The 22,259-nt window shown below is 36.2% G+C and overlaps 1 protein-coding gene across 2 annotated transcripts in view; it reads left to right on the forward strand.

Annotated features, from left to right (window-relative positions):
• LOC120539391 (peroxisome proliferator-activated receptor alpha-like) overlaps positions 1 to 22,259 on the forward strand; it is a 107,815-nt gene that overhangs the window by 75,235 nt on the left and 10,321 nt on the right. For both annotated transcript variants that reach the window (XM_039769399.1, XM_039769400.1), the window contains exons 5-6: positions 11,208 to 11,407; positions 17,256 to 17,703. In XM_039769399.1, coding sequence (XP_039625333.1) covers positions 11,208 to 11,407; positions 17,256 to 17,703 — 648 coding nt within the window. The remainder of the gene's footprint in view (positions 1 to 11,207; positions 11,408 to 17,255; positions 17,704 to 22,259) is intronic.

Consider the following 22,259-nt stretch of genomic DNA (forward strand, 5'->3'; position numbering starts at 1 on the left):
TGTAATCTGAATGACCTACTTAGAAACTCTAATTTAAGCGACATGTTTATTCCTGTGTAAAACGCTCTTGAATAACTTTGTTAAGTTTCTAGCATTTACAGTCCTTAATTTGGAAACGAGTTGCAGCCTAACAGTTTAGTCCTTTCCCAACCACGGCTGTGCATTTGAGCAAGTAAGGGTGAGCTGGCTGTCATGTTTCAGTATGTTTCAAAAGTGAAATGCTAAATGCAAAAGCTTGTATAAGAAACTCCATAAAACTTTTAAATGAGATAAGAACAGCCTGTTTGTATTATGTTGGTCTCTTATGTAAATATTTGAGCAATTCCTATATTAATAATCCTTGTTTATATTAATCACTACGGGGCTCGCTTCGCTCATTTTCCGAAAACACACTTTTAAGATTTTTTTTTCTTTGAATTGTTGCTATTTCATTAGTTTCACTTTTATTTCAGAACTTCTATAAAAACAATATTTGGAATCTTTCGAGTCCCAATATGCTGAATCTTTTAAATGAGGTCAGTGAGACATGTGTTTAATGACTTTGTACCATAATTTCTCTGTTTGGAATTTCAGCACAGACAAAACGATCTGCATCATCAGCACTTAATAATTTTTTTTTGCAAAGTAACCAATAAATGCATGTGAGGTAAACCACGTTTTTGAAATTCTCTGACTTAAACTTCAAAGCCTTACAATATTTACATATTTCTGACATATCACCTACAGTATGTCCATATATTCGATCTCCATTCGCCTTTTCGTTATTTTTTGCGCTAATTTAATGTTTATTTTCTTTGTTTTGACACTGTCATTTTTTTTCTGCTTTCATATTCTGGATCTTGATCTTGGTCTTTTTAATTCCAGTTTTCATTATCTCTAACATGCTCTGCATGTGTTTGGCCCCCTTGTTTTTTAACCTCTTTATGATATTTTACTTTGTTTTCTTCTGTTTTATTTCTGACCTCACTTTGTCCTGCTTATTTTTTAATGACACCTGGTCCATGGTGATTATTTTCCCTTTTTCGAGTAATAATTTACGTTTGCGCTACTGCGATCTTTACTTTCTTTTTTTATACTTTCTAATTTTCCTAATTCCACTGCTTTCATAATCTCTAACCTGCTCTGCATGTATATAGCGCCGACGTTTGTGAATGTCTTTATGAAGTTCTGCTTTGTCTTTTACTCTCTGTCTTTTAATTCTGAGCCAGATTGGATGTGCTTTTTTTCAGTTCCACTTGTTCTGGGTTGATAATTACCGTATTTATGCGTGTACCACGCCCACATTTTTCCCGAAAATTAGCATTAGAAAATCAGGTGCGCGTCATACATGAGGAAATGTAATTCTATAATGTTTACTTCTTCTGCTTGGGCTCGCTTGCTCTCTCTCTCCTGCTTGTTTGCTCACGCTCTCTCGCTCTCTCTTTCTCTCTCTCTCGCGCTGTCTCTCTCTAAACACTTCCTATACAATCACAACGCGCGTCGTACATGGGGAAAACCGATTTTTGCGGTTTTCTTTGTAAAAATTAGGGTGCACGTCTTAAACGAGAGCGCGTGGTACATAAGTAAAAATTTCTTATTTTCTGAATTTGCACCTAGATTATTCTTTTTCTTTTTTGCTTTTTTCTCTCCAACTCTTTTCTCTGCGCTGCTTTCATCTTTGCTTAGTTGTCGACATTTCACTTATAACGTATTGTTCTTATACGCTTTATATGCGCTGAGAGCCCTAGATCTGTTTTGTGCTCAGATCCTTTAGACGACTGAATGTTTTGCTGCCCGTGGTCTTATTTGATATTGGTTATAAGTAGGGATTGTCTTGTAAGAATCTCATCCTGGGTCAACCTCTTGGCACAAAGTCTAATGTTTAAGGTCCAAGCGAGACACTCCATGGCCAATCTCTTTCGTCTCACAGATCTTTTAAGTGTCTTCCATGATCTTCACGTCTCGTCTCCAGTCTTTCTCTCCCAGGATTTTTTATAATAGAGATATAAGTATAGTTCAGTTGCAATATATATAAAAGTCTAAGATCAGGGAAAAGTAAAATGGGGCCCACTAGGTAGTGAAAGGTTTTATTAAGAATGAACTAAGCCATGCAAGAACAATTCTTGAGAGACCAACACTTCAAGTACTGTATGCATTAAAGAATAGTGTTGTCCATGTTGTCAAACGCTGCAGTTAAATCTTAACTATCATGTTTCCTCCACTGGGAGGTTTTAGAGTTTCATTGACAGCATGAGATAATGCGGTTTCTGACTAAAGTTAAAAACAGACTTATACTTTTCTAATAGATTGTATTGAGTAAAGGGTAAATTTCAGATTTCTACTTTTTCCAAATTCTTTAGAAGCTGAAGTTATATGTAAAATGAGTACATACTAATTAAATGTATACTTAAGTCTGGATATGACTTGTTCAGTAAGAGTCTAATGATAGTAACTTTAAGTGTGACAATAGTTATGTGTGTCATTAAAATCTGTTAATAACCTCAAAATGGGTACTATGAGTACAATAATAAGGGGGCGGGGCAATTTCATTTTAGAAATACAAGTTAGAATTACTAGTTCTGTTGGGATTAATTTTCTAAGAAAGTGCACACAAAGAAAGATAGTTTTACCCTGAAATTCATAGTAATAGTCAATTCAAAGTCAAATTTTGGCTAATTATGTCATACTACATAAGTAAAAATGTTTATAAGATTGGTTCCACATTCTAAGCATGTGATGCACAACAAGATTGCTAATAAATTAAAAATAGATATAGATGAGTAGGCAGCATAGCAGATAATGTAGAAAGAACCTGGAAAATTTCTTTGTTCATGGTCTCAAAGTATGAATATTCTAAACCCAGTATTAAAACTACAATAAATTGTTAGGTAATGCCACCATGTGCTTTAGATCTTTGCACCATCATCATCATCTTTTTAATATGTGATATTTTTAAATTTTAGATAAATAAAATTGCATTTGAATCTAGCATTTTCAAATTGGATTTATTCATACATGTGGGGACACAATTGTGAAATGATAAGCAATTTTACAATTCTAATGTTCCTGGCTAGATAGATGGAGACTTGATTACCTGTCAACATAGTTTAATGCTTTTCATTATATAATAAATAGAATTTATGAATATAGTATATATAATCTTTCAGTTTTATGCGAGTGTAATTCCAAAAAGGTTAACAAAATAGCTCATAATTAATATGATGTGGAAGTGAATTGACTGAAAAAGCACACTTTTAGTCAAATTTAATTTAACATCAAATATCGTTTCAAAACAATCAATCAACATATATAGTGTATTTGGCAATGAATTTAGATCAACAATAAAAATAACCATGTCAATAGAATAAAGAATGTTTTTGATTCAATCCTTCATTTATAATTCCTTTCCAGTCTGATTTTTGTTATGGTTTGATAGCACTTACAATGGGCTTTACCAATGGGATACAGGCTTGTTTTGGATTCTAATATGAAGTATTCTATATTTATATTTTTTTACATAGATGGAGGTTTCTAGGCTGGTGTATAATGAATAGTTGATCCAAGCACAAATATGTTGGCTAAACCCATATTTCTGTTGTACTTATTCCGCATTATTGAAAAGGTTTTCTTCATCCCAAGATAGCAAACTTCAGGAACTTCAGATATTAAAGGATTGTGTACCACATCAATCAGTCACTGAATATTTGACTGTAGGTGTCTGCCTTTAATAAAACCTGATATTATTATTGTAGGGAGGTCTTTTTCTATTGTTTTAGCTAAACAATAAAAAACATCCTCATTCAGCAATGAGACTTGCCTGATCTTCCAGCAATTCATTATATCTAGCAGTGGGGAGAATATAATCAATTAATAATAACAGTAATAATCACCTAATATAGAATATATCAACTATTTTCCTGCTGGAAACATCTCTCCATATCAATATAAGTATTTAGGCAATGTATGTAATTCAATCATTCATAATATGCATTTTTCATTAATTTCTGCAAAACATTGTGCCATTCATTTTAACATACATTGTATATATCTATAAAGATTAAAAATATTAAAAATATATTAGGTTTTGGACCATAATTCATGTTTGATGCTATCAAGCCCTGACCTCATGAGGTTGTATGCTTTGGCATTATGCTAAGTTAAAGCCACTTTGAGGGAAAATATTTTCCTGTTTGTTAGATACTGTTGGATTTATTTCTGATCCTAAGACGCTGGAAGGATTTTTATAACATTAAACTTGCTGTGATATTAAACACTAAGTTAATTAATTACCTACATGTTGACTTATTTGACTTAATTGAAAGAATCTTATCCCACTCTTTATTACTTAGTGAAGAAGCAATATAATATTTTTAATATTAAAACTCACCAGAGTCCAATGTTCTTAATGAGGAACGGTGCAAAGCTTTTTTAGAACTTCACAAGAATTTCTTAATGTTGCTGGGCCTAGGCCTCCTACTTTTATTGTGTCTTCTTTTTGTTTTTGGTATATGTGAAAGAACTATTTTATAATGGGCCTTAGATTCACATAGCTCTCCAAATGGGGTAAGTTGGAACTTAAATGTTGAGTATAAATTTTAATGCATGTTTTATTAATTATACTGTACAGGGTGGTCCAGATCTAATTACGCAATTATGAAAAGGCGAATACATTGCACTCGCTGTTCAACTGACAATCATCTCCCTGCCATTTTGGAATGCAGGGCAGGTGCCATCTATCGGCAACAAAAAGAATTTCTTATAAATTCTGTATGTAATAAACTTAATCAGTTATAGCATAATGAAAATTACATAATTAGATCTCGACCACCCTATATTTTAATAGATTGTGTTTTATGTGTTATACATGGTCTTTAACCTCTTAAGATCTTTTAAGCTTAAATTCATTAAAAAAGGTGATTAAAAACAGTGCTGCTTACATTAAGCAGGAGTTACATGGATTTTTTCAAACTAGCCAATGTTCTAAACATAATGTAAGGGCTATTTATTTTAGCAAGCCAAGTAATGATCTTTTATTTTAAAAAATCCTGTAATTTAATTTTATTCCACTACACTATAAGTTTCAGCATTAGTACTGTGCTTTCCGAGATACTCAGTTACAGTATATCTTTGCCGTTAACTTCATCCGTTTTATTCATTGGGCCCTCTAGAATTTCTCCTGCCATTAGCAATATTTAATGGGAAAATGCTAAGTTGATATTTTACAAAATAAGTGTTTTTATTTAGAGTTCAGAAAATTGATAGCCAGTTCTGTAAATTGGCCTTTAAGATGGTATGTGGTACCAGCATTTACTAACGAAAAAAAATGCAATCAGTTAGTTTCAAATAACTCTCCACCTCCTGTTTAGACTGGTTAGGCAACTATGTAAAAAGAAAATACACAATCTTTTTTTCTTTATCAAGGCAGGATCAGTGTTTTGAACATTAGGCCAAACTGTTCTGCAAATTTACTCTTCTTTCAAATATTGGTGTCTTACAGCTTGTTTCTTTGCTTCATAACAAATTGTCAGAAAGAACATGGTGTACGCATCATTAAATTTAATCCCAAAACAATTTTATATAAATATGTGACAAAAAACACTGATACAAATATTATTTTTTTAAACAAGAAAATCAGAATTTCCTTTGTTTCTTTTCAAGTCTGAATAATGTGTACATTTGTAAAAGAAAAAGAAATGCTACTATCCAGTGGTATTGAAAGTAAAGTCTAGAATTAGCTGTGCCTCTTGGAATTGTTGAATACTTGTTAAAAGATGAAAATACAGTATTGTGCAGATGAAGTAGTTCCCAGTGAGACTGTTGGAGTATTCTACAGTAATATATGTCTTTAGTGGGTACATTAAATGAAGATGACAAGCATTTTCATATGCTGTATTTACTTTAGGCCGCATATGTATGGTTATTAGTTTAGTTGTTTTATTGCCTTATGTCACAAAGACAGCAGAATTTTTTTTATATGACATTGGATTGACTGTTCAACATGTACTGTGAGATTGTGTGACAGAAATTGCTTTCTTATATTTTGTTATTGTTTGCATACATTAGACGTCAATTGAAAATTTTGTGTAAAACCTTTTAGGGTTTGTAAAAATCATGCAATAATTGTATAAATTAATGTTATCATGTTTAACAATTAAAAAGTTAACCTACTATAAATCCATTGGCAGTTAAACAGTTTCACTATTTTGAGATTTCAAATTTAGCTTAATAGTTCTTTTTATCTCCTTATACTGTATATGAGAAAGTTGAAGTAAATGTAAATTGTAAAGGAGTATCTAGTCGATACTGGAACTACAGTCTGTAGCATGCTGTTCAGGACAGGAGGAGGGCCGTAAGGCAACCTAACAGAGAGCTGATAACACTTGTACTTGTTAATATAAATAGGCTGCCACTAACAGGGTGCACTAGGTCCCATTATCATGTTGGCTGCTCCATAAATGTTACTGAAATTGAGTGAGTTGTACTTGTGTACAACATTAAATGGAAAGTTGGATGGACTCTCAAGATGCCAGGGAACACTCACCACAGTGTTTAACAGGGTTGTTTGTCCCTCTGTTAGTGTTCGATTTATCATCTGGAGATGAAAGTGAGAAGCTTGGAATTGTGTACTCCTGCAACAGTCAGAAGTAAAGGATGTGAGGGAAACTAGTAAAGCAGAGTTCCCCAGTATATAAAATGGCAGCAAGTAGGCCCTGTCCTATATTAATATCTTCCCGATGAACATTAGAATGGGCAGGCATTTTGGGGGTTTCTTCATCCTATAAGTGTAGTCCAGGATCCAGGATTCCAGGGACATAAGGTGCTACAAGGTAGAGTGTTATGAAGGTGGTCCCATCGGCTTCAAATGCTAGTCTTGATCCTTAAGATATTCTCGGGGCACACCCATAAGTAGTGCTAGCTAAGTCATAAAAGCTCCTTCCATCCATGTCAGGGGTGAGCTTGGAATCAGAAGGGCAGCAGGTGGCAAGCACTAAACTGGCAGGAGTAAGAGACACAGAGGTATTGTAAAGATACAGGAGGTGTGTAAGATAAAACGGCTTTGTGTGGTACCTTTTTGTGGAAAGGTGCATAAGACACTTGACCTGTGAGACAAGGCTACACGTACTTTTAGAGATTAGCAGAGGAGCAATGTGGTATTTGTTTTCTTTTGGTCTTTTTGGCTTACATTCTTTTCTATTTTTATTATTCTTTTATACTTTCTAGCTTTTATGATAACTATCCATGGCATTTTTTTATCGTGCAACAAGAAATAATTTTGTGAGAAATTGAAAGGAAGGGTCCAAATTATAATAATATTTTAACTCTAATAAGATTAAAGTTTATAGCTGTTTATACCTGTTATTTTTAACTTTTTTTTAATTGGGTAACTACAGATCATGAAATCAGCTAAGGGAGTGAGATACTAGACAGTATATGTTAAACAGTGTTGTTATTTGGCATTAGTCTGCATTGAACATGTACACCAACATAGGTGAGTGGTGTCTATAACTCTATCAACCATTACTTAAGCGCATGTAGCGGGTAATGTTTGTATAGCAATAGTTAATGAGTACATTGTAATCATGCCTAAAGTAGCTGAGCATTTTCCTGTCAGGTGATAGAGTGCATGAAGGTCATTTTAACAAATGTTTTGTGAACTTAGAGACCTGAATGCTGGAAGTAAGTTTAAAGATTTCTGTTGTTAAATTGTCATGATAAAACACACTACCTAAATAAGCATATATATGTTAGGAAAGGCCCTGCTTCTATGACCAGTGAAACAGCTGAGGAACTACTGTATATGATCATTAAAAAAAAATCTGACAGTACTGTACTAGTGCCAAAGCTGGCTACCAAACATGCAAGCTGCTGCAGCTGTTTCATGTTGCCAACTACATTCTGCCTAAGTAAGGCTTTTGTAGTATAAAACATTAAAATGCCAGATGAAGGTTATTTTTTAAGTACTATAGATTAACCAATTTAAAAATTTAATGCTCTCATGTTTAATTTGGAAATTGCAACACATCACTAGTGTTGTTTTTCTTTTGTGAATATTTCACTTAACCTTTGGTCTTATTTCTCATTTTGATGATGTTGTCTGCCTTTTTTCAGCCCCATATATAAAGTTTGGTAGTCAATTTATTTAATCACTAACTTTGCTTTAAACTTCCTATCCCCAGCTTAACTAAAAACACCTTGCCATATCAATTTTATGAAATTTAACATTTGGATAACAGTCTGTTTTCAGCATGTTATATACACTCAATAGTCTACTTTCTATATAAAATGCAGTTTGTACCATGTAACAAATCAGACAGTGATATTAGCTGTCTTAAGATTATTTGATCACCAGAGATATTTAATTATTTCTGCACCTTTACGTAACACTCAACAAATTGTTTATATATTCATTGTAGCTAGTATATTTTGTGAAATGATGAGCCAAACACATTTAGTAAGTGCTGAAACACCACTGATTTTTCACATTGTTGCAATGAAGCATTACAATATTTATAAGTTAATTAAATTAAATTTCTCCCCTAACGTGAAATCCAAATTGGTTAATAGAGAGTCAGAATGCTGCTGTCGGGTCCATAAGGTGGCTTGTCTGGGATGCCCTCCTACAGTTCGTAATATTAAATCTTTATTTAAATTCTGTTTCAGATTTATAGAGCCGTTTGCCCCAACACTTCAGAAAACTTCTTTATGTTGCTCACAAATTGTAATTCAAAAAAGGAGGTTATATTCTGACACTAGATGCTTAAGTGACCTAAGATACCACAAGATGTTTGGCAAGTGCTCATTATGCTTTTTCGATGCTTCTGCTTTTCTCTGAAACTCTTTTTAGATCTGTTTCTGACATTCCTTTCAGGATTGATATTCAATGCCAGACTGAAGTTCTTTCAGGCTATTTAATAACTGCTCATATTCTCTAGGTTAGTAATATAAAAGCTTAGGCTTTTCTGTTCTCCAACTTTCTTTTATTTTTGCTACCCATCTTCCATACTGTATTGTAACTGCATTTGATTTATAAAGCTTGATGTTTTGCTGGTATGGAATCTGGTATATGTCTGTAATACATTGCATCACAGTTTTTTTTTTTTTAATAATTGAAGATGTTAACTTTTTGCCTGTAATAGAACATGCTGTTGATGATGATATATAAAGGAAGGAGTGATAATTACTAATGATTTTTAGTATCTTAGGCAGTATCTGGTGAGTCTCAAAATAATTAATGTAAAAATTAAAAAAAAATAGTGATTAAGTATGTAATAGGGTCTAGTAGCTCAATGGTACAGTATTTAGTGCCGCCGTCTCACTGCTCCAAGGTTGTAAGTTTGAGTCCTGACCTGATTGCTGCATGCAGACAATTTGCTTGTTTTCCATTTTTCTGCTAGAGTTTTTCTTTGGACCCTTTGTTTTTCATTATACATCCCAAAGATGATTATGTTAGGTTAATGGGCAGCTCTATATTGGCCTGGTGTGAGTGAGTCTGGATGTGGATGTGCATGTGTTCGGCAATGGACTGGCTCTCAGTTTAATTCTTGCCTTGTGCATGATGGTGCTGTTTCCCTTGGTGATCCTGTAAAAGGATTATTGGCATTACTTCATGGATGAGTATAATTGGTGTTAAATAAGTTAGAATAAAGAATGTGCTTACCATCACTGCCTTGAACATGCAGGAGATTTGCTTAGATTTTTGATCCATGACTTTGTGAGTTTTATCTTAGGTTTCTTTTGATTTCTTACCCATATCCCAAAAGCATCCATGTTAGCTTAGCTCATAAATGTAAATTTACCTTATGTGATTGTGCATGGATAAGTGTTTGTGTGTACCCTGTGATGAACTAGCATCATATTCAAGGTTTTCTCTTGCTGACTCTCGCAAGGCCAGACGTGATTCTCAAATGAGAATACACGTCTGAGGAAACCCATTAAAAAGTTTGTAGTGAATATTGGCAAAATCCTGCGCTGCAAAGGCTATACCCTTGGGGCTTTTTTTTAAAACACTTGCCCTCCATTGCTCCAGTCCGTGCATTTTAAACCATCGTCAGAAAGAGAGCAGAGCAAAGTATATATTTAAAAAAAGAAAATGACGACACCGAAAAGAAGCTAAAATTGCTGTCATCAACTCAGGAGCTCAGTAGTAGAAGGTAACTAAAACTTAATGATTAATGTGTACATTTTAATTAAAGCTACGGCAGAAGAGAGCTACTTGGTTGCATGCATTTGAGTTGTGGTTCTGTCTGCTATGATATCTTTCTGTTATTTTGACTATTGCACCACTATATTCCATAACAGCAAACAGAGTCTAGATTAGCATCGTGATCTGTGGATATACTATGTGTTAAAATGTTGTGGCTGTATTCTGGCAAGGCATGTTTGCATTTTCAGTTAGACAGTAATGCTAACTCATTTTAGTTTAGCCTCAATTGCAGTCAAAAGGTAGATGCTGTGCAGCTGTATTGTTCTTCTGCTGGTGTCGTTGGCAGATTTGATTCCGATATTTTGAGTACTGAATTCTGCATCACCTGGGGGTCTGTTAATAGCAGTCCTTTGACAGGGTTTGACTAATTATTTCGTTCAAATCCATATTTTGAAGTTCATAATTTCACGACCATAAAGTAGCTGCAAATTCTTTCCAGCTTACATCAACTTCTACACTATTGTTGTAGCACTGAACAATAGAGAGCGCACCTAACACCTGCGGCAACATATCATTTACATTCACTTGTCCATTGTCTTTGAATGCCAATGTATAATCTGAGTGGACAGAAAGGTGTTTCACTTGCAACATGAGGGATATGTTAATTTTTAATGTGCACAATGTACTCTTTGCATTTGCAATACATACTGTATATTTGTAATGGGAGTCTTTTTAAGGGGAGTTTTTAGCTGTACAGTTTATCATAATCATAAGGCTTGCTATCTGTCAGACCAAGTTAATTAGAGCAATGTTCTTTCCAGTTCAAAATCACCACCCCTACTTTGAGCACCACCTTCATGAAGTGTTGGATTGGTTTATAAATGTGACACCTGGTGAGCCATCTAGTCATTCCCACCTAGTTTTATGCGCAATTCATTCATGGTTGTCTCCAGACGTGTATAGTGTACATCTGGCTTCTGTGAGATTAGCTCCTGCCATGTTCCTGATACTATCGAGATTGATCCTGGTTTCCCAGCTTTGAAGTTTTCCTCAATAACATTTAATGTTTTTATTTTCCCTATAGCAATTCGGTTTGGGCGTATGCCACAGTCTGAGAAGCTTAAGTTAAAGGCTGAAATTTTAACCTGTGAGAGAGAAGTAGAAAATTGTCAGGTGTCTGATCAGAAAACCCTTGCTAAGCAGATTTATGAAGCATATCTGAAAAACTTCAAAATGAACAAATCTAAAGCACGAACTATATTAACTGGCAAAGCAAATACCCCGGTAAGTTGTTTTAAAATACTTCAGGTAGATGGGCACGGAATGTAGTTATGTAGTTACAGACCTTATAACATGTATTTCTAATCCTACAGATTTATGAGTATTTTAAACTTTATAAGTAATTGAGTGCGGCTGTGTTTGTTTTTATTATTGAGGTAATGCTATGAGCAGCAATGTCAAGATTACATATTGATGTATTATCACTATTATAATGTGTGTGTCTGTATATGTATATATGTATGTATGTATACAACATCGTGTTCAACAGATTTTGTTTTAATGAAATGTAAATTTCAGTATAACAAACATTTTTTCGATCAAAAATGTCTAGAAAAGACAAGACAAGACAAGAAAGAAGTCTAGAAAGACTTCATACCAGCCCTCTCAGTGTACAAACTTATACGACGTCCACCTTAAATACACACACGCACATTTTCCCACTCAACATGCATCTGAAGGGGATGTATGTCAGCTTTTCAAAGGACAGCACACTAAGAAAGCAAAAGGTCTGGATAGGGTGTCACCCTCCTGCTTAAAAATCTGTGCTGTTCAACTGGCCTGTCTTGTATTTTGAACAAATCATTAGTGTTGTATGAAGTTCCCTTATGCTTCAAACAAGCCCCGATCATACAAGTCCATGTGGTTCGGATCAGTGACTAAACATGAAAAAAAATGGCACATCGAATAGTCAGGTCTGCCGAAAACATCATTGGTGTCAGTCTGCCCTCCTTACAGGCCCTGTATTATTACAGAGTCATGAAACGTGCTAGGAAAACCATTACTGACCCCTCACACCTAGGCCACAGCCTTTTTGAACTTTTTTTTTCCCCCACAGGACAACATGCTCACAAATGATTATATGGTTACATTCTCTGGATTTTTTTTGTCTGGAGTGTGTGATTAACTGCTGTTTGTATGTCAATTATGTAACTCATAATTGGAGAGTCACCAAAAAATGGAGTTAAATTCCTTGTACTGCATGCATACTTGGCCAATAAATCTGATTCTAATTCTGATACTAATAGCTGAATTCCGAGTCGGTGCTCCAAGGAACATCCGCATAGGTAGTTGTGTCATGTGCAGATATTGTAGAGTTCTGTATTCATTCCTTTATTTATATAAAAGAGAGTTGCATAAAATATCTCATTTTTAATTAAAATAAAATACAGGTACTTTATTATGGTATAGAGAAGGCAGGTACAGTTTCAAGATTTCATTCAAAATAGGAGCTTTTACTTCAGCACTCAAGATAGGAGCCATCACACGGGCAGTCATCCTGCTTTAGCTCCCATCTTCAGATTAGAAGAACACCAGAAAAATCGGCATGGAATCACCACTGTGGCAGACCAGGAGAGTGCAAAGAACAGTAGGTCAAAGTCCATTGTTAAATGTTCTAAACATCATGTGACAAGCATATTACGCGGTAAGCCTTGGTTAACTGTTTACCAGATGTAGCAGAGCAGCTATGGAGCTGTGTTTGAGTGGCTACAGCTTAGAGATGGTGAATCATTAGTGATCATGGTCACAATGGTATACGTTTTCCCCATATCTGAAATTTCCATTATAATGAAATATTTTTATGCTTCCATGAATTTCAATACAACAGGATTCCACCTATGTGTATGTGTTTGTGTGTGTGTGTGTGCGTGCATGTGTGTATAGGGAGTAGCAGCACCCAAGGTCCCCAGACACAACACAGTCCTAGTTTGAAACACCAAATCTTCTTTAATACACCTCAACTGAATTCCAAATTCAGTTATGCAGTAATTTCCCTCAAAGCCTCATCCACACACCTCCCAGCTCTGTCTGCCCACGTAGGAAACTTTGCTTCTTTTATGCCAGTCCCAGGAGTACTTCCAGTGCCAAAGCATTGCACACTAGAAGCACTTCTGGGTCAGGTGGAAACTCTTTAAAGATGTTATAATGATCCCCTACAGCTCCCCGTGGCAGCTCACAAGAATCCGAAGAGTGTGGTCCTATAGAACTACAATTTATCTTGTCTGTTCTACTTCTTCATGTCGCTTTCACTGGCTAATTGACTACTGCACTGCAACACAACTCTGCTTGGCACCATAAATAAAGTGGAACAGGAAATTCCACTTGCAGCGAATGTCTGTTCAAATGACATAGCTTTTTCAAATAATGACGTTTTCATGCATGGATGTGTATGTTCATGCACGAGAGAGGAAAAGATAGATTTGATGTTATTCAAGTGTTTACTAGAATATAGAATAAACACTTTTGGAAAGGTATAACAAAACAAGTGTGCTTTTATTCAAGAATAAAACTGAGTAAAAAGAAAATTCAAATAACAACAAGATACCAAGAAGACATGATTCACAAACATTTGTGTGTCTGCTTTTATCCCTTCAGTGATATCTTGTTTACAGGTAGCAAAAATTTAAACTGGCTGTAACAGACTCAAATCAAATGTATGTTTTTATTTATATAATACAAACCGGATTCCAAAAAAGTTGGGACACTAAACAAATTGTGAATAAAAACTGAATGCAATGATGTGGAGATGGCAAATGTCAATATTTTATTTGTAATAGAACGTAGATGACAGATCAAATGTTTAATCCGAGTAAATGTATCATTTTAAAGGAAAAATATGTTGATTCAAAATTTCACGGTGTCAACAAATCCCAAAAAAGTTGGGACAAATAGCAATAAGAGGCTGGAAAAAGTAAATTTGAGCATAACGAAGAGCTGGAAGACCAATAAACACTAATTAGGTCAATTGGCAACATGATTGGGTATAAAAAGAGCTTCTCAGAGTGGCAGTTTTCTCTCAGAAGCCAAGATGGGTAGAGGATCACCAATTCCCACAATGTTGCGCAGAAAGATAGTGGAGCAATGTCAGAAAGGTGTTACCCAGCGAAAATTGCAAAGACTTTGCATCTATCATCATCAACTGTGCATAACATCATCCGAAGATTCAGAGAATCTGGAACAATCTCTGTGCGTAAGGGTCAAGGCCGTAAAACCATACTGGATGCCCGTGATCTCCGGGCCCTTAAACGACACTGCACCACAAACAGGAATGCTACTGTAAAGGAAATCACAGAATGGGCTCAGGAATACTTCCAGAAACCATTGTCAGTGAACACAATCCACTGTGCCATCCGTCGTTGCCAGCTGAAACTCTACAGTGCAAAGAAGAAGCCATTTCTAAGCAAGATCCACAAGCTCAGGCGTTGTCACTGGGCCAGGGATCATTTAAAATGGAGTGTGGCAAAATGGAAGACTGTTCTGTGGTCAGACGAGTCACGATTCAAGTTCTTTTGGAAATCTGGGACGCCATGTCATCCGGACCAAAGAGGACAAGGACAACCCAAGTTGTTATCAACGCTCAGTTCAGAAGCCTGCATCTCTGATGGTATGGGGTTGCATGAGTGCGTGTGGCATGGGCAGCTTGCATGTCTGGAAAGGCACCATCAATGCAGAAAAATATATTCAGGTTCTAGAACAACATATGCTCCCATCCAGACGTCATCTCTTTCAGGGAAGACCCTGCATTTTTCAACAAGATAATGCCAGACCACATTCTGCATCAATCACAACATCATGGCTGCATAGGAGAAGGATCCGGGTACTGAAATGGCCAGTCTGCAGTCCAGATCTTTCACCTATAGAGAACATTTGGCGCATCATAAAGAGGAAGGTGCAGCAAAGAAGGCCCAAGACGATTGAACAGTTAGAGGCCTGTATTAGACAAGAATAGGAGAGCATTCCTATTTCTAAACTTGAGAAACTGGTCTCCTCGGTCCCCAGACGTCTGTTAAGTGTTGTAAGAAGAAGGGGAGATGCCACACAGTGGTGAAAATTGCCTTGTCCCAACTTTTTTGGGATTTGTTGACACCATGAAATTCTGAATCAACATATTTTTCCCTTAAAATGATACATTTTCTCAGTTTAAACTTTTGTTCCGTGATTTATGTTCTATTCTGAATAAAATATTAGAAGTTGGCACCTCCACATCATTGCATTCAGTTTTTATTCACGATTTGTATTGTAAAGTGTCCCAACTTTTTTGGAATCCAGTTTGTAGTAATAATGATTGCAGCTGACTGCTCAAAATGGTAAATGCAGGAAAGACCCAGGATCAAACCTGCAGCCTCTTGATTATGAGACAGCAGTTCTTAACCAGCCCAGCAGACATGTCTGTTTCGTATTGACTGATATTTGGGCTTCAGTTTGTAACACATTGACTGCAAAATGTAAATTGAACAATTTCTTATTCTTCGAATATATTCTTAAATAAAAGTGTACTTGTTTTGTTATACCTTTTGTGAAAGTGTTTGATATTTGGACTTCAGTCTTGGCACATTATACACTTCATGTCAACATTTTGTCATTATTACTATAACATGAAAATAGTTTAGTTATGTGTTCAGCATTTCTTGCCTCCCATTTCCTGTCATCCTACATTTACTTAGATCGTTGTAGACATGGAACACACATGAAATATATGTATTCTAAATAACAATTGTGGCAGTAGGGGGCAGTAGTGCACCCTCGAACCCTCAGGTACGACTCCTGACACCAGGTAACAGTCCAAGACCTTTTATTATTTTCTTACAGTGCACCAAGCACCTTCCACACTCTTCTCAAATACACACACTCCAATAAACTCAATAACCACTCCTCCTCGCCCAGACACTTTGCTCCTCTCCCACCCAGCACAGCTCAGTGTCTGGACTGAGGCAGCGTCCTTTTATAGCCCCTGACCCGGAGGTGTTCCTGTCCCAGGAGTCCACAGTTCCCTACTCCTTCCGGGTCAGGGCAATCAGTCCATTACTTCAACCCGGGAGCACGCCATACCTTCCTGTCACATGACCGTGACGTACCCCCGGGTCATAAGGCACAACGGAGCCCATAAGTCCCCCACAGCGACTCCTGGTGGCGCCCAAGGTATCCAGCAGGGCTGTGTATAAACACCACAGAGTCCATAAGGCCCTGCTGGACCTCGGAGCACGATCCCGCTGTCTGGAGAGCTCCTCCTGTCGGCCTGGGGGTGCGGACCGGCCTCGGAAGCCGGCAGTCTTCCACACAATATATTATTTACCTGTACAATTCCAGACACCTAACTCCCAGATAAAAAGGCTTCAGCTGTGAGAATTTTGTGTCTGACTTCAGCTGCTTTGGTGGGAGGGATGAGTGAGCAGGCAGCCTGCTGCCAGTGCTAATTGACACATTTGCAGAACAAAGACGCTGATGAGGAGATGTGAGGGAATTTAAGGTGGCACAAGATTTAAGAATATTGTCGTAAGCTTCAGGGATTCTAGTGTTAAATGTAAAATTAAATGCTAAAGATACGAGATTGGCCACTATAACGTAATAATATTAAATTATTATAAATACAAACACAGCCACAACATAATAATGCATTAGGCATTGTAGACTCTCTTAAGGCATACTTGCCAAAAATTTTACATAGATTAAATGGTAGGAAGATATATATTTTTTCAAATATATGCACATTCTGCCTATATTTTTTATGAAAAGCTTATACAGTAGTTCTAAGTCCACATTAATAAGTTGAATTTGATACACCTAGTGTCTGTTTTTTCTCCAGTCGCGTGGAGTTTTTTTTTGTTTTGTTTTTTCTGTCCATCCTAGCCATCGGACCTTACTCTTATTCTATGTTAATTAATGTTGACTTATTTTATTTTCTTACTGTGTCTTTTATTTTTCTGTTCTTCGTTTTGTAAAGCACTTTGAGCTGCATTTTTTTGTATGAAAATGTGCTATATAAATAAATGTTGTTGTAGTTCCAATTAGTCCTGTTTTGTGTAATTTATACACTATCAATTTAATTAATTCAACTATTCTACATTATTTGCAGCCCTTTGTCATTCATGACATGGATACATTGCGCCTTGCTGAGAAGACACTAGTAGCAAAAATGGTTGCTAATGGAATACAGAACAAAGAGGCAGAGGTTCGGATTTTCCATTGTTGCCAGTGCACTTCTGTAGAGACCGTTACTGAGCTGACAGAATTTGCAAAGTCAATTCCAGGCTTCGGGAATCTTGATTTGAACGACCAAGTTACTTTGTTGAAATATGGAGTATATGAGGCAATGTTTGCAATGCTATCTTCCAGTATGAACAAGGATGGCTTGCTTGTTGCATACGGCAATGGTTTCATTACTCGGGAATTTCTAAAAAGCCTTAGAAAACCCCTCAGTGAAATGATGGAACCAAAGTTTGAATTTGCAATGAAATTTAATGCTCTTTGTCTGGACGACAGTGACCTTTCCCTGTTTGTTGCTGCTATAATTTGTTGTGGAGGTAAGTTAATATACTGTAATGTTATTTTTTTAATGTTCTGGAATGTCTGTTATTGCAAAATTATTAGCTTAGTGCCTGTCATTAAGCAAAAATCTAGCAACCGTAATATACCTTACATAATAAAGTATTTATATAACATCTTTTCGATATGGCCCCTTTTTTCTCATAATAACAGTGCATTATGTCAAATATTCCATTTCTGGCAATGTTTTGTTTCCTGTGTTTATTTTAAAAATCCTCTAATATGTGATTATTATTGTCATTTATAATTAAACATTAGCTTTCTCAAAAACAGGGGGCCTGCATGGTAGCAGTTAAAACATAAATAGGCATGTTCAGTCAGTCATTTTCCAACCCGCTATATCCTAACACAGGGTCACGGGGGTCTGCTGGAGCCAATCCCAGCCAGTACAGGGCGCAAGGCAGGAACAAATCCCGGGCACACACCCACACACCAAGCACAATGTAGGATCACCAATGCACCTAACCTGCATGTCTTTGGTCTGTGGGAGGAAACTGACACAGACACGGGGAGAACATACAAACTCCACGCAGAGAGGACTCGGGAAGCGGACCCAGGTCTCCTTACTACAAGGCAGCAGCGCTACCACAGCGCCATCGTGCCACCCTAGACATATTCAACAATTCAGATTTGCTTAAAAAGGGATTGGGTAGGTAGGAATCAATAATAAACCAGGAATATTCAATAATTAAGATCAGCTTAAAATTTTCTTCGTAACCTGCATCCAGCTTAATGATTACTTGATATACTTCATATCATAAAGAAATGATGAGGCATAAAGTAGGACAACTAAATCCTTCGACAACCTTGGAAAGAAATTTAAGACATGTAATGACAGTTATTAAATAACTTGCTGTATGAATTTAATTATTTACATTTTATGTGTTTCTAAAAACAAATTGCATAAATTGAAAACCAGCAAAACAAACAGAATAATAATATGTTAAGCTTCTATTACTGTGTCTTTACTAAAAAATAAATAAAGGAAAATCTGAAAGTCTTAATTTACATATTTCTACTCTGTTGGGCCCTTGAGCAAGACCCTTAACCTGTAATTGCCTCATCCAGAGTAAGACATTAATCTGCATCCAGCCCTGCAAGCAGGTCCTCCAGTTTGCAGGGAAAACTCGTGGGTTGGTGGCAGAATTGGCACTCCAGCCTCTGTAAAAAAAAACAAAAAAAAAAACTGCTACGCTTGTGTCTTAATTTGGGTTTCTGAAGTGGTTTTGTCATGTGGTGGGTGCAGCAATGCCCTGTGTCAGTGCATGTTCCCAACCTCCTTCCTCTCTCTCTCTCTCTCCTTTTTAACATTTTCATACTCTTCACATTGTACCTGAAATTTCACCTGTTAACACTAGATGGTAGTGTTGCAATAAGTAAGTATATTTTTTTCAGTTACTGTGACTGCTGTGTGCAAGCCAGGAGACAACACCATAAAATGGCCTTTTTCTAATCTATACAGGATACATACTACACCACTTAGTTTTCCTTCTTCATTTTATAAAGTGTATTTGCTTGATGGGGTGCAGGATTTTCTTTCACAAAACAGGTGCCTAGAAGATATATTAAAGGGAACTATATACATTTTCAGTTAAGAAAGTTGTGATTTCTTAAATTTAGTAAATGACCATGAGCAACATCTTGAACATAGTGGGTAAATTACCTTCTTATCTCTCCGGTCTCTTTTTATACTATTTTGCAGCCATGTGTGTTGAAGGGGCCAGTGTTCTATTACTTCTTGTTGACCTTTCTGCTGCCTGGCACATCTGATGGTCCTCTGTTGTGTGTTCTGTCCATGCAGTTCCCGTTTCTTCTTGCAAAGAAAAAACAACAGGCAATGAGGTTTTTGGAATTTTCAATCCCCTTTCCAGTGCCTTTCCCTGTTTTTTTCAGTTCACACAGGGACGCAAAATGAACTTTGCAATTACATTTATGACAGTTTATAAACATAGCAAATACAGTATGTAAATACATACTGTACATCCTGATTAAATTTTTAAAGTAACAGCTTTAGCAGATTTTAAATCATATTAGTTGTTTTTTTTCAGTTGTTGCATTCAATCTCTCTACTACCTACCTTTTAATTAAAAAAACCTAAATCTTCAGAAAATGGGCAAAGGGAAACATGCACCAGCATTAGAATTTAAAGTGGACCCCTTTAACACTAGAATTACCAGAGTCTACGAAAAAACTCGTAGATCCGTCCTATCTTAAATCGCTTCTTAAAACCGTTCTCACCTCTCCGCCAGCCTCCTTTGTCCTGTAAATGTGCCGATGAAAACAAACTGCAAGCAGCCGGCTATTCCATCCCCCCCACCGACTTAGAACGTGCACAAACTTCTCCCAGGTCATGCCTCGATTATCTGGGAGTGAAGTGGAGTTTTAGAGTGGAAATAATGGATTGTTATTTGGAACACACGCATTTCATGTGTGTTCCGTTTCTACAGTAATCTGTGTAAACACAATGTTAAAACAGAAACTTTTTCATATTTTAGTAATAAATGTTACAAAATGTAGGCATAAACTATAAAATGTGTGAAACCTGAAGGCCAAAGATCAAATAAACACTTTCATAAAAGGTTCAAGAGTTTTACAACATCGTACTGGTAAGATTTTGTCACTTAGAGCGCAGCAGGCTTGCTGTACCTCAAGAGATCCGTGTTCGATTCCCCGCTGGAGAGAAAATTTATTTATTTTTAACCTTCGCCGTTCTGCCTGCCTGAACTCCCTGTCTATCTATATAGTAATAACAGTAATTTTACTATTATATAGGAGCTTCCCTGTCTGCCTATCATATAGTACCTTTCCTTCCTATCTATCTATATATCTATCCTCTTAGCTGTTTTTTATATATCTATTATACAGTGCCTTCCCTGTTTCAGTCAGTCTGTAAGAGCCAGTGTAAATGCATGATAATTATAAAAGTTAGCTTTTTTTTTTTTCTATAGCTCGAATGTTATTTATATAGGGAAGAAAGTACAGTGTCAGGTGCTCATTCAGTGTAATAGGAACCATAGCACAGAGAGATGTGTACACTGCAACAAGTACACATGTCGTAAATGTAGGAAGGGTGTGTGGGAATTGTTAATATTTGAATGTGATGATTTTATATAGCACGGATCGGAAATCAGCAGTTCTTAGCATTGCCCCACGCAAGCTGTCGTATCAACCGCCTACTGTAACTTGCTTTATTTTTCCTTCACTTATAGTCTAGAATAAAAGTGCACTTGTTTTGTTATACTTGTACACCAACATATGTTCCTGTGTTTGAGTGACACGGGCATGCTCAAAAAATAGACGTGTAATGCCACGAAAAGTGTACACAGGCACTTCAGTTCGCAAGCATTGGTACGAGAATGCAGTCACAAGTACGCTGCAGAGCTATAGCGCGTCTTTATCTGAAAACAGCAGTGTCAGATGGGTTTGGGAAGGATCCTGAACACGACTGAGAAAATGAAAAGTGAATAAAAAAAAAACTAACCTTTACAAGTATCATAAATTACACTGGCTGTTACACACTGAAATCAAATGTATGTTTTTATTCTAAAATAGTAAGAATAAGAGCAGTTTATTTCTCAAAACTGAGTCGTGCGGAATCAAACTTATGATCTTTTGATTGCTAGTCAGCAGCTGATACCATTACGCTACTGTAGCAGTTGCAATAATTATGTGTCAATGTGGCATGCTAAGGCGGCTTTTTTTCTGCAGTTATATTTTTGAATAAAAGCATACTTGTTCTGTTATATTTGTACCTTTTGTGAAAGTGTTTGATATTTGGACTTCAGGCTTCATACATTATATAGTTTATGCTTACATTTTGTCATTTACTACTAAAATATGAAAAACGTTTCTGTTTTAAAAATGTGTTTACACGGATTACTGTAGAAACGGAAAACACGTGAAATGCGTGTATTCCAAATAATGATCTATTATTTCCACTCTAAAACTCCACTTCACTCCCAGATAATCAATCAAGGCATGAGCTGGGAGAAGTTTGTGCACATTCTAAGTCGGTGGGGGATGGAATAGCCGGCTACTTGCAGCTTTTCTTTCATCAGCACATTTAGATGACAAAAGACGCTGGTGGAGAGGTGAGAACGGTTTTAGGAAGCGATTTAAGGTGGGACTGATCTACGAGTTTTTTCGTAGGTTCTGGTAATTCTAGTGTTAATTAATTATCAGTTTATCGATAACTAGAATGAACCTATAGCCAGTAAACCATTTAACTTTGATGCATCACATCCTTATTTTGCATTTTAAATACCTGCAGTGAAAGTGGTTTAAATATTCAGGATAATCAGTCACACTCTAGAAAAAAGCGTACACGTGTCACGTGCGACATTTGCTGCTGTTGTCATTACACTTTTGGGGAATGAATTAAAATTCCTTCAAGGAAGTGGTTTGCAATTGTTCAAACTTGGGCTTGACAATATAGGTCTGTGGATTGCTGGTAGAGACTGATCTTTTATAAAACTAAAAGTAAAATGAAAACAACATTTAATGTGTCAGTTTTAAAAATAGGATTGCACAAATA

The sequence above is a fragment of the Polypterus senegalus genome, chromosome 11 (assembly GCF_016835505.1).
Source record: "Polypterus senegalus isolate Bchr_013 chromosome 11, ASM1683550v1, whole genome shotgun sequence".
Taxonomy (NCBI): Eukaryota; Metazoa; Chordata; class Cladistia; order Polypteriformes; family Polypteridae; genus Polypterus; species Polypterus senegalus.